This window comes from Lactuca serriola, chromosome 3 (assembly GCF_051521515.1).
Source record: "Lactuca serriola cultivar US96UC23 chromosome 3, Lser_US96UC23_V15, whole genome shotgun sequence".
Taxonomy (NCBI): Eukaryota; Viridiplantae; Streptophyta; class Magnoliopsida; order Asterales; family Asteraceae; genus Lactuca; species Lactuca serriola.
In genome coordinates, this window is record NC_136410.1 from 37454911 (window position 1) to 37473803 (window position 18893).

At 40.9% G+C, this 18893-nt stretch overlaps 1 protein-coding gene across 1 annotated transcript; it reads right to left on the minus strand.

The window, feature by feature from the left end:
• Positions 1–333: 333 nt before the first annotated feature.
• On the minus strand, positions 334–900 carry LOC145095145 (L10-interacting MYB domain-containing protein-like). Its single transcript, XM_079033074.1, has 2 exons — positions 595–900; positions 334–453 (listed from the first exon to the last, which is right to left on the minus strand). The coding sequence occupies exons 1-2, from the start codon at positions 898–900 to the stop codon at positions 334–336; spliced, it is 426 nt and encodes a 141-aa protein (XP_078889200.1).
• Positions 901–18893: the final 17993 nt, after the last annotated feature.

Below are 18893 nucleotides of genomic sequence, written 5' to 3' on the forward strand. Positions count from 1 at the left end.
CCCTTTAGTCAAACTTTGTAGAGCTTTCTTCATTTCAAATGCTAAATCGTCAGCAGTAATAGAAGTTCCATCAGGTGAAGAAGCAGACGGTGAGGCACTAGGAGCTACAGGAGTTGAGGGTTTAGCCCTTTTGTTGGGGTTACCGGATGGTGTAGCAGTATATGGTGAACCAGCAGAAGGTGAAGCAGCAGAAGGTGAAGCTGCAGAAGGTGAAGCAGCAGAAGGTGGTGGCTCATGATGAGAAGTGTCAACACCATCATCATCCATTGCATCAAAAGGGGTGGCGGTGATCTGAAGTGGTGGAACACGACAGGAGGATGCGCCAGCTACTGATCATGATTGGGTTGAGTAACTCCTAAAATTACCAGTAGCACTATTTCCATCAAAAAGACGTGCACAAAGATCTGGAAAAGGCAGTGGAATTGTTCTCAAACAAGCAGCATTCGGATGCCCCTAAACCCAAATGTAACAAGAAATAGTATAAGAATATTTGGCAACTTCAAACGTAAATGTTATATATATACATACATATATATATATATATATATATATATATATATATATATATATTATTGTATATTAATGTATATGTACCTTCTTAAAATCATCCCACTCCTCGGCTGTTAAATTAAAAGTGTTTGTTTGAGAATTGTATATATTACCGGTTTTGTTTTTTAAATATACACATCTAGTGTATTTGGCTTTCAGATTGTCATATGCGTTTTTCATTTGTTTTTGAGTCAACTCAACCCCAACTTTCTCCTTAAGAACTCTTCCAAGCCTTATCCATGAACCTTTCTGCAAACTCAATCCTTTTCTACCAACACACTCTACTTCTTCAATACAAGTATCCAATAAGCATTTTAAATGCTCATTGGTCCATTGTTGTTTTTCTCCCATCTCTAATAACCAAATAACAATAAACAGTCAACAAGTAACATCATTATTTCACAGCATTATTTCAAGAAAAAGTTTTTATTTTCACGACAAATTTGTTTTACGACAAATTTGTAATTTTGTTTTATTTTCAATCACAATAATGTGAAACTTTTTATTCAGTTATAAATAACCTCAATTAGAGTGTTTTAATTCAAAGTTTTCTAAAAAACTTTATAAATCAAATAAACTTCACTTTAACGACAAAAACTTTACTTCTATCAAATAAACAAAACTTATGACTCTTTTTGATGCTTTCTATCATATACATACACAATCAACAATCATATACATATACACTATCATATAAATATACACAATCAATAATCATATATATATATATATATATATATATATATATATATATATATACACAACCAAAACTCATATACACATAAACAATCACAATCAACAATCATATACATATACACTATCATATACATATACACAATCAACAATCATATACAAATACACTATCATATAAATATACACAATCAATAATCATATATATATATATATATACACACACACACAACCAAAACACATATACACATAAACAATCACAATCAACAATCATATACATATACACAATCAACAATCATATACATGTAACGTCCCAAAATTCAAGACTAAAAATTTCTTTTAATAAAGTATGACTTAAAGTAAAATCATCATTTCAAAACATAAACAGAGTATTAGTTTTCAAAACACATATTCATTATCAGAGTAAAACATTCCCAGGGTGACTAATCTATGGTGTGTGCCATGCGATCATCCCGAGCTCCATCATCCTCCACCGGAAGTACCTGAAACCAAAACTGAAAGCCGTAAGCACGAAGCTTAGTGAGTTCCCCAGATACCACATACCATACAAACCATTCACAACCAAGAACCATACATAACCGACTTATCCATAATCAAGTAAGGTGCTATGTGCCAAACATAGTCTTGCCATTATGCCACGGGCCGCGCGTGGTCTTCCTGGTCAAGCCTGGGCCGCTCCCTGGGTCTTACAAACATGTGCCAAGGGCCATCCCCTGGTCTTACAGACATGTGCCAAGAGCCACCCCTGGTCTTTTATGCAAGTATCACAAAGACAACCGTACATACTACTCTACTCAGCTAAACAACATACAGTGTGCCAGAAGCCATCTCCTGGTCTTTCATATATAATAGCATACAATGCGCCAGGAGCCACCTCCTATTCTTTCTTACATATTGCCTAGGGCTAACCCCCGTGTCTTCCTGTCATACATAATAACATTCTGTGCGCCAGGAGTCACCCCCTGGTCTTGCATGCATATTGCCTAGGGCTAACCCCCGGGTCTTCCTATCATACATAATAACATACTGTGTGCTAGGAGCCACCCCCTGGTCTTTCATGCATATTCTAAATGGGCCGGAATTGGTGCCTTAGACCCATACAAACAGTGAGGAGACTCACCTCGCACTGTTGAACTCTGCTGATAATCCTCTGGTCGCTGACCGACAACTCTCTGAACTCCTGCTCCACTAGCTCCCCGGGCTACCAATATCAAAGTAACACTGAGTCTAACTGATCCCCCAAAAGACAACCAAGTCAACTCAGGTTAAAGTCAAAGTCCTGGTCAAAGTCAACCTTCCAAGTCAACCCTACTTGTCGAGTCAACCTACTGACTCGCCGAGTTCATAAGTCCAGAGTCCTTCAACTCGCGACTCTACTCGCCGAGTCTACTGATTCCCGGTTCCTGTCCTGTCCAACTCACTGAGTCCTTGCTTGACTCGTTGACTCGAGTCTTAACTCGAAGGGTTTGGGACTCCGCGGCCTGACTCGCCGAGTCTAAGAACAGACTCGCCGAGCACAAGAAAATCTTCATCCAACTCGTCGAGTTCATGCCCATCTTCATCCGACTCGACGAGCTGTTCATCCCACTCGTCGAGTTCCTCCTCATCTTCATGGTACTCGCCGAGTCCACTCAAAGGACTCGCCGAGTCCATTCAGATCTCCAAACATGCAGAGGGCTTTTGAGTCATGCAGGGACCCCAATCCATAGATCCATACCTCCAAAACTCAATCCCTACGTAAAGTTGCAAACTTTACGTATAACTAAAGAGATCTAGGCTCAAAACACATTAGGGTTTGGTTTAAGGACACAAGGGCTTCACCAACTACTCATCTCCTGATGCTTTATGACATAATGGACCAACCTAACAATAGATCTGAAGTGGCAACAACATATCTAAGCCCCTAACCCGGTTTGGGTCTCAACAACCATAAAACCCCCAAATCTCATGACAAAATAGATCTAGATGCAAAAAAGGGAAAATGGCAGCTTAATACCTCCAAGATGAACACAAACTGAAGTAGATCTCGAGCACACACCTCTCCCTTGAAGCAACCTTCTTGATTTTCAAGCTTCTCTCCAAAGTTTCCTTCCTCCAAAGCTATTTCTCTCAATAATGGAAGCTCACACGAATTATAGAGTTTACAGGTCCTCTGGAATGATATGGGGGCTGAGGGAGGGACATAACACCCTTTATATAGGATACAACTCCCGGAATTAGGGTTTTCCTTGCACAGACCAGACTCACCGAGTCACCTTGGCCGACTCGCCGAGTCGGTAACTTACTCCTCGGCCCGGATCCCGCTCGGACTCGCCGAGTTCCTCCTTGGACTCGCCGAGTTCCTCCTTGGACTCGCCGAGTCGTCCCTTAACATTAAGGTTTTCTTTCCTTTCTTGGCCTTAAAAACTTGGGTGTTACAATACATATACACTATCATATAAATATACACATTCAATAATCATATATATATATATATATACATATACACAATCAAAACTCATATACACATAAACAATCACAATCAACAATCATATACATATACACTATCATATACATATACACAATCAAAAATCATATACACATAAACAATCACAATCAACAATCATATACATATACACTATCATATACATATACACAATCAAAAATCATATACACATAAACAATCACAATCAACAAGAGAAAATGTTATCTTTTGATTCATAGTTATGTATATTGGCTTCCAATCAAAGAAAAATATAAATACAATTTGTTTACAGGTAAGATTTTCTATTTGCTGGGAATTTGGCTTTCAATTTTCTGTGAAACAAGGATGTGAATCAAACAAGAAATTGAACAAGGATGTGAATCAAACAAGAAATTGAACAAAGATGTGAATCAAACAAGATGAATTGAAATTGAAATCAACAGAGAGAGAGAGGATGGCAGCGATCGATGGTTTTGATCGGTCAAACAAGATGTGAATCAATCAAGATGAATTGAAATTGAAATTGAACAAAGATGTGAATCAATCAAAGAAAGAGGTGACGGCAAACCAGATTGGTCGCTAGTTGAAGTTGTCGTTGTGACCTTGTTGTTCGCTCGCTGCTGCAATCGACCGTGATGGTTGCAAAATCGGAGGACGCCGGATCGGAGAGGAAGGCAGCGATCGATGGTTTTGATCGGAGAGGAGGGTTGCGACGGTGCTGGTCGCTGCAAGATGGATTCGATCGATCGAGGGTTTTTTTCTGGGAGTTTGGACGACGACTGGAGGCGGAAACAAAAAAAACGCGTTTTTTTTAGGTCAAAGGCTTGCAGACGTTAGAAGAGGCTATCCCATATTTGTGTGGTGAAGACCTCGCGCAGACGTTTTATGTCTGCGCACTTCAGAAAAACAAACAGACTGCAAACCATTATGTTTGCGCGTGGTCTGTGCCTCGCAGACAGAAGAGGCCACGCAAACCTGCAGAGATAAAACAAACACCCTCTTAGTCTCTCGTTATTGGATTAAGTTGAATGTGTGTTTCGCGTTGAGATTATATATTTTATATATAATAATATGAACAAAAACGGAAATTAATAAAGATTTAAAAGATTTAATTGATGTTTAAATTATTATAACGATTTAATCAATATTTAAATGATTATCGCAGTTTATGAAGTAATTAAATGATTAAAAATATTTAGTTAATAATGTGATATAATTAATAATTAAAATGTAAAAAAAATGTATTTAAGTAATATGAGAATTGATTTAACAAATTGAAGTATTAACAAGTCAAGGGTGCAAGGTAGTTTTGGAAACTAAAGTTCAAATGAAAGAATGAACAGGGGTAAAAAGTTATAAGGCATAAAATGTCAGGGACCAAGATGGTAAATGTGGAAGGAATACGTTAGTAACCTACAATGTGTCGTTCTCGTGCCCCTTCATCCGTTTCTTCCCATTGTTTCCGTCCTCCTTACCCTACGGTTACTTCCCACTCTTTACCCCTACTTAAGGTTGTTGACGCTTTTATTTGTTGTTTGTTCTTGCAACGAGAGGGTGCTGGGCAGAGATCAAGAGTGAAACAACGTGAGTGAAGTGAGGCTGAGTGATTTCCGGCGAGTGTCTGAAAATAATGAGATTAAAGATGACTCTCCATGACCACGATCATGGGGTTATGCTGTATTTATAGATAAATAATTACAAGGGTACACCACAAATAATAAATATAAACAATTAAATGTATCATACAACACTTTGGTCTAATACTTCCCCTCAAGCTTAAGGTGGTGGACCGAGACGAAGCATATGACGAAACTGTTCAAACTGGTGTCGAGAGAGACTCTTTGTGAATATGTCTGCCACCTGAAGCTTGGTAGGAACAAACATGGTGACAAGCTTGCCGGAAGCCACAAGCTCACGAACAAAATGATAATCAAGATCAATATGTTTAGCGCGTTTATGAGCCACCGGGTTTTGAGTAAGAAATAATGCACTCTGATTATCACACAAGAGAGTTGGTGAACCGGGCGGCAGAGCACGAAGCTCCCGAAGCAGATGAGTGACCCACATAAGTTCAGCAGCAGTGTTGGCCATGGCTCGATATTCAGACTCGCAACTGGAGCGGGAAACCGTAGGTTGCTTCTTAGCACTCCAAGACACGAGATTACCCCCCAGGAATATCGAGTACCCATACGTGGAGCGGCGAGTATCGAGGCAACGAGCCCAGTCAGCATCAGAGTAGCCAACAATGGTTGTGCGAGAAGGCCGGGAGAAGGTGAGACCATAAGTAATGGTGCCTTTGACATAACGAATGAGCCGCTTCACTACCTGAAAATGATCAACGGTAGGGGCAGCAAGGTATTGGTTGACTTGGTTAACAACATAAGAAATATATGGCCTGGTAATAGTGAGGTACTGAAGTGCCCCAACCAGAGAACGATAGTGAGTGGGATCATCAAATAAAACACCATCCCGAACCATGGAAACAGACGAAGCCAACGGGGTGGGCATAGGTTTGGCATCGAGCAGACCAGCACGTGAAACAATGTCATGAGCATACTTAGCCTGACTCAAAAACAGGCCGGAGGGAAGATGGGACGCCTCAAGACCAAGGAAGTAGCTCAAACGACCAAGATCTTTGATGCGAAATTCGGCATGAAGCTGAGCGACAAAAGAGGAGATAACAGAGGTGTCAGAGCCGGTGAGAATCAAATCATCCACATATACCAACAAATAAAGGAGGCAACTACCCTTGCGAAATATAAAAAGGGAAGGATCAGCCCGACTACAAGAGAAACCATGGGCGACCAAAAACGCGCTAAGACGATGAAACCAGGCACGAGGGGCCTGTTTCAAGCCATAAATAGCCTTATTAAGCTTGCAAACATGATCCGGATACCGAGTATCAACAAACCCAGGCGGTTATTGCATAAAGACAGTGTCACCAAGCGTGCCATGTAAAAAGGCGTTATTGACATCAAGTTGCCGCAAAGACCAACCGTTAATAATAGCAAGAGTGAGTACAATTCGAACAGTTGCAGCTTTAACCACCGGACTAAAGGTATGAGAGTAGTCAAGACCCGGAACTTGACTAAACCCCTGTGCCACAAGGCGTGCTTTGTAGCGCTCAATGGATCCATCCGCCCGATATTTGGTGCGAAATAGCCAACGACAACCAACGATATTGGAAGACTTAGGACGGGGAACCAAGGACCATGTATGATTTTGTTGTAAAGCAAGCATTTCGGACTTCATAGCCGAATGCCATTTGGGATCCTTAATAGCAATAGAATAATTTGCCGGCTTGGGTGTAGAGAGAACCGCAGAGAGTAAGCCATGGGACCCAAAATGTGCAAGATCAACCCGGTATCGAGGCTTAAAGATACCCGCTTTGGCCCGTGTTATCATAAGGTGCGATGGAGCCGTGGGTGACGTAGGTGGAGGGGGCGGAGTGTTCGGGTCAGCAGCCCCTTCGTCATCAGAAGACGAAGACGAAGAGCTACTCGAGGAGTCCGAATCAGAAGAATGGGGCGCGGGGGTAGGAGATGGAGCTGCCGGATCAGCGGCCGGGCCAACCGGGTCAGCTGGGTCGATGCTAGGCGGACCAGGCTCAGGACACGCCGGACACGGGCCGGAGGGAGCAACCCCAGCAGATGCGGGGGGAGTGATCGGAGCCGGAGCAGGTGCGGAAACAACCGGAACATCCGACAAAAACTCTTGCAAGCGAAGAGAAGCAAGCGGTGTCGCAACGGTGAGGCCACCAAGCGGGAAATTAACCTCATCAAACCGAGCATGGCGCGTGATAAATATGCGAGAGGACACCGGATCAAGGCATTGAAACCCTTTATATTGCGAGTGATAACCAAGAAATATGCACGGGATGCTCCGGGGTGAAAGTTTGTGGGGCGAATAGTCGCGCAAATATGGATAAACCCGACACCCCAACGGGTGAAAAGTGTCATAAGTCGGAACTCGATTGAACAAGACTTCAAATGGTGATTTGGTGGCCAACACTTTGGTGGGCAAACGATTAATAATATATACCGCCGAGCTAAAAGAATGCACCCAATAAGAGGCCGGAATGTGACCATGGAACATCATGGCAAGGCCGGTTTCGACTATGTGACGATGTTTGCGCTCAACCCGCCCGTTTTGTTGAGGGGTGTAGGGACATGAGACTTGGTGAAAAATACCACGGGCGCGAAAAATGTCCTTAACCCGATTATTTAAAAATTCCATACCACCATCACTTTGAAATATTTTTATTTTGGACGAAAATTGTGTCTCCACAAATACAATAAAAGTCTCAAGCACCATGCAAAATTCGGCCTTTGTTTTAAGTGGGTAAAACCACGTAAAACGAGAAAAATCGTCCACAAAGGTAACATAATAGCGATAACCATCAACCGAGGTAACTGGAGATGGGCCCCAAAGATCGCAATGGACCAAATTCAAAACTCCAATAGCACGTGTGTTATTATTATTAAATGGCAAACGATGCGATTTCGCTAATTGGCACGGAGAGCATAAAACCGGCTTTGGTAAAATAGATGTAACAAAAATACGTCCGAGTTTATTTAATAACAAAATGGTGTCAAACGACACATGGCCCAAACGAGAGTGCCATAACTCAAACGACGCCTTGGACCCCCGACTAGCAAAATAAGCACGTGCAGGAGGTTTGGTGGAGAGAACGTATAATCCATGGTCACGCCTTCCTCGGGCTAGCACCCGTTTCGTTTCCCGGTCCTGAATATCACAGTAAAATTTTGAAAAAAGAACATCCACATTATTATCATATGTCAATTTGCTAATCGATAATAAATTTTTGGTGAGTTGCGGAACCACCAAAACATCCTGCAAACGAATCCCATTATTAAGATAAGAGGATCCAATAGAAGAGATAGGAAGGGTATTACCATTCCCAAAATGGACCGAGCCATCACCACCAAAAGGCACGGGTTGATTAACCGAGGCGGAGGACGAAACCATGTGATCGGAAGCACCAGAGTCCACATACCAATCCGGGCCAGAAGTGGAAACATTACATTTGGCTAAAAATGCCTTCACCAAATCCGAATCATTTGCGGGAGGAGAAGATGCAAAAGACGGGAGTTGAGGACATTGACTGGCATAGTGACCATTATTCCGACAAAGTTGGCAATGAGGGGGACGACGGCCACGACCATGCCCGCCACGACCACTACCCCGACCACCACGACCACGACCACGAGAGGCAGTGGCAGCCGCGGAGGCGCCGGGGGCAGCAGCAGCAGAAAATGCGATGGGTGGGGTGGAGCCACCGTGGAGCGAAGAAATGAACATGTCATGGCCCTCGGCCTTTGCAAGGAGGTCACGAAAGGAGTGAGGCATCCCGGAGGCACGTATGGCAGTGGAGAAGGCCTCAAATGATCCCCCAAGTCCTCGCAAAAAATGATGATTTTTGTCCTCGTCGTCAACGGGGTGGCCTATAGCGGCTAGTTGATCACAAATGGTCTTGAAAGGCCTACCAAAATCTGAAACCGAGGCGGAACCCTTGGTAAGGAGGCGAAGAGTGTCACGAAGGTTATGCACACGTTCCATGGAGGAATTCCCAAAGGAAGCCTCAAGTGCCAACCAAATGGAACGAGCGGTGGTGAGGCCAACAATTTCTGAGAAGGCCTCCTCGGTGAGAGAGGCTTGAAGCAAAATAACAGCCCGTTGATCCGCAGCTAGCCATTCCGCATGAGCCGGATTGAGAGTAGGCTTGCCATCAACCACAAGGTGGGATGGCGGGGCTTGAGAGGAGCCGTCTATATGAGCAAAAAGATTCTGATAGGTAAGGAGAGGGGTCATTTGGTTGACCCACAGCAGATAGTTTGAGGGAGAGAGGCGAATGGTAATGAGGTGAAGAATTGTGTTCATGGGTAGGGTGGTTTCAGTGGAAGAAGACGCCATGGGAGGGGCAGTGGGGTGGTGGCAGATTTCCAATGGAAAGAGGAGAAGGGTGGCAGGAAACTGAAACAGGAGGAAGAAGAAGGAGAATCGGAATTTTAGGGGGTGGGAGGTGAAGGGAGAGAGGCTCTTGATACCATGAAAGTAATGAGATTAAAGATGACTCTCCATGACCACGATCATGGGGTTATGCTGTATTTATAGATAAATAATTACAAGGGTACACCACAAATAATAAATATAAACAATTAAATGTATCATACAACACTTTGGTCTAATAGTGTCTAATCTCCGGCGAGGTGATCCTATTTCTCGGCAGCTCACTCTTTCAAACATATCACATCTCATGTTCTGATACTATAAAAAAATCATTGACCCGGTAAGTTTTTCTCCTCATACTCCGTATGTAATCGAGTCCCGAGAAGCTTTCATGCGTTTGTAAACCTTGCTACCCAAGTCTTACTTGAAATATAATATTTTGTTTATAGATTGAGAAAAGTATCGATCGAATGAGAAGCATCCATGTAAACTGTTGTTTGTAAACTTATACTTCGAAACCATGTTTACCCACAAGTTGTGCTTTAAGTTGCGCTCACTTAATGCTTCATGTACCTTTATTAAACTTCACGTAATCTTCGGACTTCTGCTACTCGAATGTGGGGTTATTGCTTATTCTAACAGGGAGCTGATTTTACTACCCATGCCTTTTTATCCATCCATGGAAAATTCAAATATTGACAATAATGCCCTCATTTTAATTTAGAGAAAGAAAAAAAAATCTTTTGATTTTGTTTCTAAATGAAGCACAGACACACCTTCTTCCTTATTACCCTTTTTAAATGTTTCAGCTTTCTCCTCATGCCGCCATGCATTTCCTTGATTCACTACGTGATTGGTGAGAACATGTATGTGAAAACCGGTTAATGACCACTCTTCCTTCCGCAAATGATTATGATACATAAGAGAATGACTTCAATAATATTATACGTCTACCTTTTTTCAAAAGAGAATGTTAGACTGAAACAGAGCTATTCATGACAATGAAATGATCTGTGATAATTCCAGCCACCTATTTATCTCTTTCGCTTGACTCATCTACCCTTTGGTCTAAGAAGCAGTCAACCGTCACCAGAAGCCGATTAGCAAATAAGAAGGCTTTATTTTGGTTGGTTTCAGAACGCTAACAATTTGTTCAAATCTTTACATGAAGATGACCTTCCAGGAACCTTTACAAGAAGAACTATCAAGACTTGCACTGGAGGAAAATCATGGATCATCCGGTAACAATCAATAAAAAGAATCAGTGTTTGCTCAAGATTGGCTTTCCCCTTCACAAAGACATGATAATTTTAGTACTGAGATTAGTCAAGATCAAGGCTAGCTACGCAAATGAAATGGGAACAGGCAAATCATTGTTCAGCACACAAGAAAGATCATGTGATGATGAAGATCAATCATGTTCCCCTGAGATGGCAGATGAATCTATGGTGAAATAGGAAAGAGAATAATTCAACAACAACAGTTTACCCTTTTTAAACCTAGTATCGGTGAGAAACCATTTTCACTGTTGCTCCACCGACCATGCCATTGGTTCTTTCTCTTTCTCGTCTTTCTCCCTTTCGTCGTACTCCCTACTCCGGCAGTTGCGCCACCTGGTTGCTTGACCAGTGGAGCGATCTACTTAGGCAAAACGGTAAACCTTTGACCGACTCCTGTTCCAGCCATCTTTACCTAATTCGATTTCCCTCTACATATTATGAAGCAAGACCTCTCGTATCTAGTGGTCTTTGACAAATCTCTTAGATTTTTGGGGATTTAGTTAAAATCATATTGTATTTTGCAGGTTTGTTTAACTAAAGGTGTGCCTAAGAAGATGAAGAGGTGCTCCAGCGAATTCCATAAAGAAGCGATAAACAATGGTGCGGTGTGAAAGCAGTATAGTTGTGCACTAGGATTTGTGCGTTTTGTGTAATCAAGTGATGAAAATTGTTCATCATTTGTTCTTCGTTTGTTCTTTCTCTTCATAGATCTGGTATTGGTTTTGTTTCTGGTGCAAGTTGAAGCCGATTTCTTGGTTTTGTGTTATGCAGTAATCTGGTCTACATGGAAGTGTCGTAATTCTCGATATTTTAATCGAAGCGATAGCCACCAGAGTCCATGACTCCTATCTTTTTTTTAATTATTTGCAAATTAAGAACAAGGGTATAAATTTCAAAACATTATTTTTTCAGTGGAATAATGAAATGTTACAGTGGAAGAATCAGGTCCATTCTAATAAACTAGATCAAGATTAGCCTTAATTTAAAGTTGTCTTCGTTAAAATAAAATATATATATAAAAAAAACCCCTCGAAAACACTTGCTTTTTGGACGTGTCAAACATGCATGCATATATCTTGGAACATGACATTTTGACAAATTATTATAGCTTAGATATTTTTATAACATTATTGTAAATAAAGAAAAACTTTGTGGAATAATAACTGGACATATATTGGAATTGCATTTGGCTATTGGTCTACTAAATATATTGGGATCATAGTCCTTAGCATAAAAATATATAAGGAAGTTTTAATGTTTGAATAATTATTTACTTAATGAATTGGTTGGTTTAATTCGATACAATTTATACACTATTATTTATAATGATCCATAGGTCATTCAATGTTAGTTTAAATAATTAATGTATAATCTAAATTTAAATATGATAATGATTAAATTCGTTTGATGACTGAGGAGATTATATGTGTATTATTATTAAAAATCAAGATGTTTTGTTTTAAATTCAAAATCATAAGTGTAGGCATAGTCTAAATTCGTATATATTTTATGTTTAGGCCTTTCAACAATTTACAGAAAGGACGAGTTAAAGCGGAAGAGTAATCGAATTACTGAATATTAAGGTGAGTCGATAGACTTTTCATAAACCTTGTACATAATCGAAAACTACTTTCCGAAAACGGATCGGTTAGTCAAATTAGTATATTATTAATTGTTGATTATGCCAATATATGCATTATGAAATATGTTACTGTTTTGCCTTTTTGTGACAATTGTATGCTTATGAAATTTGGTTGATATGCATATCTTGGTACTTGATATGATTAATTGAAACTATGATAGGCTATATGAAATGATTGATATGTGACTATGATCTTGTTGAGTATCCTCTTGGTATAAATGTTATGAATCTTGATTATGATAATACGAATATTGCATGCTTGTACTTGATTTACGATTGATTATGCGAGGTTATGCGTAGAGGGCAAAGGGTAGAACCTAGCACTTAGCATGAAACCCTATCCGGATACCTTCGAGCCTGGTTGGTTGAAAAATACCTCCTAGGAAAAGCGCTTAAGCCATTTACGAGTTGCTCGGTCTTTCTAGATGCCCGTGCGACACATGGTACGCGTACACTTCGGTGTTTGCAGACTGGAGTGATGTTGGCCATTCGAACGAGGCTTGTACAAACACCACGTAGGTGTTGGGAGGTGGCAGACGAATGCCACCGCTTGTACCAACACCAGAACGACACCGCGATGTACTCGTACATTGTATAGTCGGAGTAGTGAAAGTGGAGTCTCGGGGTCGGTGTGATGGGTGGGAGTCGCGAACCACCTAAAGCATTTGGTTGGCCAAGCACACAAGTAGCGAACGGGTTTTTCCCTTGGGGTTAGGTGTCACTATGAGACTACCTACGCCTATACGATTATGATAGATTCCTTTGATATGATGATGTATGATTACGATATGATTATGCATGAAATACGATTGATGTTACCCTAATGAATGATGTGTAAATGGATGATACAAAAAATTGAATGATTGAATTTTATGCGAAAGACGATTGATTATTGATTGATATGTCAATTTGTTTATATGATCATAATTTGAATGATTGACCCGTTAGGGGATGGTATGTTTTCCTTTTGGTTGTGTACAAACTTCTATTGGCTTACAAAGCATTTACTGACACTTGTTTCTTTGCTTTGTGCCTTTACGATTGGTACAGGTAGCTTAGGAGCTTGGTTTGGTGAGATGGGGTCACTTTTGGGTAGTTTATCCTTAGAATAAAGATACCACTTGGAAACGTTATTTAATATTGAAACTTATGCTTCCGCTACAATTAAATACTTTTGATATTTTGGTTTTGAATTGAACGTAACGTTGTGGTTTGAAAGGTTTTTGAAATAAACAATGTTTACAGTCTTCCATTGCATTTTCCGTTAAAAGATTTTAAAAATAAATGAAAAAATGAGTAAAAATCATGACGTTACAATGTCATTCAGGGCCTTGCACCCCTAGATACTCACGATGTCCCTGCTATCTTTCTACAGTATGTTTTGATAACTTAGTGTAACGCCCGCAGATCCGGGCTAGTCCATTTAGAGGCAATAGGGGTCGAGAACGACTTTTCGACAAAATACTATTTAGAATAAATAATCTTAACCAAGTTGTAGTATATGTTACAAGGTTTCCGAACATATAAAGAACGCCGAAATCCGAGTTATAACGAAGAAGTTATGACCCGTCGAAGTTTCGCGTCGGAACCGGCACGGCACCGAGAAGCGTAAATAGTGAATTTACGATAGAGCGAGATTTAGCATTAACACTCTAAACAAAAGTTGTAGAGTATGTTCCCACCTTCACGTGGATATAAAGAACGTCGAAAACGGAGCTCGTATGCGAAAATTATGATTTTTAGAAGTCGAGAGTGAAATTTGCGAAATCTGATGCAAAAATGATGACGTGGCATGATCTAGGCCGTTCCTTGTTGCCCACGACTCGCTTCGGATGGATGACATCTGGCTTGATACGCAGCGCGTACAAGAAGAGAACGCCTCACGTTCGGAATCGCTTGGCTTCGGAAGGTCCACGTCGCCTCGCTTCGCATCTACGCCCCGCGTCCGAGGCCGGGTACGCCCAACGTACTTCGGTTCTTATCTCTTCCGATGAATGTGATACAGTTGGGTCCAGGTGGCGCCTTTATCTGAGGAACGCCCAACGTAATCCGAGGCCTCGCTGGGTATAAAAGGGGGCGAGGGTCTCCAACATTTTCACACCATTTCCTTTCTCTCTCTAGCCTATTTTGAGCCCTCTAAACCCTAGATAAACCCCTTAGCTCCCGAGGGAAGCCCCGAGGCTCCCGGAGTCCCGAGAAAATGAGTCTTTCGGTTTCAAAACGCTGGTCCAATTAAGTTCCGGTTTTCGATAAAATTCGCTGTAAGTGAGCTACGCTTACGCAATTTTTAATATAGCTTTCAAATAAATATAGGAATGCTATTAGGTCCTTAAAATAATTATTTGGGCTATTATTATGAGTTATATCGAGTGCTATTAATGCTTATATAATAATAATAATAGTCAGATTATTATTTTGTCGCGGTTATCGTTAGACTAAACCCTAGTGGTATTGATACTAGGTTTTATCGAAGTAAATTGTTTTGAGAGTATCGAAGCGCTGTTCGAGTGCTGAGTCACCACATTTCAGGTGAGTGCATAGTCCCTTTCATCTTACACATAGATATGAAGTATTTTATATAAACTACGTGCTATGTGTGCATATTATCTGAATACTTGTTGTCTATGCTGGATGAACGTTTTATACAAGTTTTAAAGGATTTAAACTGTATACATATTTTATATATACGAATATGTTGGGTATGAGATGGGTAGATGAATGATGAGAGGTAAAAGATGATGTGAGTAAACATTGGCAGCTATGGACTTAGTGCCTAATAAACACCAGCAGTTATGGACTTAGTGCCTACTGGACAAACACCGGTAGCTATGGATTTAGTACCTATCAGGAATTGGTAGCCATAGACTTAGTACCTACTAGATAAACACTGGTAGCTATGGATTTAGTACCCGATGAGTAGACTATAGCAGCTATGGAATTAGTGTTTTATGAACGAACATTGGCAGCTATGGATTTAGTGTCAGTCCTATAACCCTGGAAGTAAGGGACTTCGTAATAAACGAATGCAGGATAGATGACTCTTAGGATAAATCCTTAAGAGTAAAGAAGATAATGGGGATGGGTAATTGGGTTGATTGTTTGATTGTTTAAACATAATAATTATATTATTGTGGGTTGAAAACCCTATGTACTCACCAGGTTTCCCAACCTGACCCACTCAGTTTATTTATATCACAGGTGTTGATATGAAGTCACATTACACTGAGAGATTTAAAGAGATGTAGATCACTAGTGTAAATAAATGTAAGTTCTGTTTATGCTTATGTTTATGTATTAACGATGACATCCCAAACGTCTTAAAATGAATAAAATACGTTTCTTCGAAAATGTTTTAATAACGTATTTATCATGTTTTTCTGGGAACAAATTCCGCAACATTTTTTATTAAAAGAAGTACTATGGTTTTTATAAAGCATAAACAAAATCAGTATTTTCTGGCCGTGAAAAATGGGTATGTCACAGATGGTATCAGAGCATTAGTTTAAGCGAACTAGGAATATGGATTCATTTCTAGACTTAAACTTAGAATGCTAAGCGATGATTGTGAGGTATGAGCACTAGCTTATTTTAGGAATGATGCCTAAATTGCTTTTATGTGCTAAATGATTTGCTATGCTATAGTTTGATCGGATCTATGGTCTGTTGCCGACCGGATCTGGAAACCTTATGTGTTTAGGATTCTAAACGTACGAATACGATATTAGAACTAGCTTGTAAACGTTTCAGAGTGATAAGGATGATTTTAATGTCAATCCTAAGTAATGGTCTAGATTCACCTTATTCGGTGTATAGATCAAGATGGCAAGGACCCGTAGCGGGAACGTGAATGCAAATGAGAATAGGAACCAACCCCCAGTGGTTCAACAAATACCTGTTGTAGAAGAAGCTGCACCTGAGCCAGTTACCATGGCTGGAGTTCAAGCCATGATTCGTTTTATGCTAGCCGAAAAAAGGGAAGAAATGAGGAGGATGTCAAACCGGGATGAACCTACTATGCCCACTGAGCAACCCGAGCTGATTCCCGAGCAATCGGAGGAAGGGAACTACAGCCGCCAAGTGAGTCAAGTGGGGAATCAAGATGGCCCGGAGAGGAGAAACTACAAGGACGGGCGAATGTACAAGAATTTCTTGGGTGCGAAACCACCAAGTCTCTCAGGAAGCCCAAAGCCTGTGGAGATTATGGATTGGATCTCCGAGATGGAAATGGTGTTTGAGAGCTGCGACTGTAGCGAGAAATAGAAGACCGTCTTCGCTGTAAGACAACTGAAAACTGGAGTCTTGAGCTGGTGGAAGCTATTGACAGATACGATGCCACGAGGAGAAGCCTTAAGGATGTCATGGGAAGATTTCTTAGAACAGTTGAAAACGCAGTACTGCTCGGAGATAGATCTGATAGACCTAAACAACGAGTTTCAGAACCTGAAGAAAGGGAAGATGAGTGTTGATGAGTATGTCACCGCATTCACCGAGAGGATGAAGCTATTTCCCTACTTGGTGCCTACTGAACTCTCCAAGATTGATAGGTTTGCTAACGGACTGCCCACTGACTTTGGCCCAATGGTCAAAATGGCAACTACCTTGAAAACAGCTGTTAGGGTAGCTAAGAACGTAAAGGCCTAGATAAGAGAAAAAGGTCTAGAAAAAGATAAGGCGGGAGAGAAGCGGAAGTTTGAAGGATCTTCAAGGTCCAACAAGGAAAGCAAATTCTCAAAGCTTGGAGGAGGAGATGGAGGTGAAGCAAGATGGTGTGATAAATGCAAGAAGAAGCATTGTGGGAAGTGCAACGAAGAAGTGACTTGTTACAAGTGTGGGAGGACTGGGCACTATTCCAAAGACTGCACAGATAATGATAAAGTATGCTACGGATGTGGAGGCAAGGGGCACCTGTCCAGAGACTGCCCAAGGAAAAATAAAGCAGCAAGACCAGAAACGCCACCAAGGCCAAGGGCATTTCACATGATCCTCGATGAAGCAGAGAACCATGCGAGGAATCAAGGATGAGGACTTTATACCCGAAGATCAAGATATGCAGTAGCCATAGTATCGTATGATATAGCCCAATAGAGGCATAGTCGAGGGTGAACTTGAACACCTATGTAATAGTTTCAAGAAATAATAAAAATATTCGTTTTGTTATCTGGTGTGTTAAATTGTTATGTGATTTTCTTGTATGGTGACTTGGAAAACTGCGAGACGATACTTGGGACGAGTATGAGTAGGTGTGAATGGTAGTAGAGGCCTATACTACCGGAAGCACAGGACTCACACTTTGATCAGGGAAAGTCACAAGGTTACCAAGAAGCTAGTAATTAATTTCGTTTTATTCAAGTATGTCGTTACCATTGTTTCGGTAATGACTAAGAAGATTGTTGTTATCCCGACCCTAGTGGTCATATCACATTGAGTACGACTACGATGAGTAGGTTGCGTGGTTCAGAGAACCAAGTTTGATGTAGCGTCCGACTTAAACCAAACGATTAAAATCAAAGCAATCAATAGAAGTATCGCGCTCGTTGTTAAAGAAGTTGGTAGCTAGAAATGCTACATGTTAAAATGTGATTATATCACATTAGACCATGAAGGAAGGCATATTCCATTCCGGAATTTGACTCTAAGAGACCTGAGTCTAAACGAGCATCACATGACGATAGCTCATAATTTGGATCCTAACCTGCGATAGAAAGAGGTGCACGATCGAGTATTGCTTACAATCAATAAGTCTACGAGATAGACTTGAAGGAATATAGAAGTTATAATTATTACCTAGGATGAAGAGATGATGTACGAAGTCATTATACGAGCCCTATTTCGTTGATAATTCCGGGACGTAATCATCCTAAGGGGGAGATAATTGTAACGCCCGCAGATCCGGGCTAGTCCATTTAGAGGCAATAGGGGTCGAGAACGAATTTTCGACAAAATACTATTTAGAATAAATAATCTTAACCAAGTTGTAGTATATGTTACAAGGTTTCCGAACATATAAAGAACGCTGAAATCCGAGTTATAACGAAGAAGTTATGACCCATCGAAGTGTCGCGTCGGAACCGGCACGGCACCGGGAAGCGTAAATAGTGAATTTACGATAGAGCGAGATTTAGCCTTAGCGTTCTAAACGAAAGTTGTAGAGTATGTTCCCACCTTCACGTGGATATAAAGAACGTCAAAAACGGAGCTCGTATGCGAAAGGTATGATTTTTAGAAGTCGGGAGTGAAATTTGCAAAATCTGATGCAAAAATGATGACGTGGCATGAT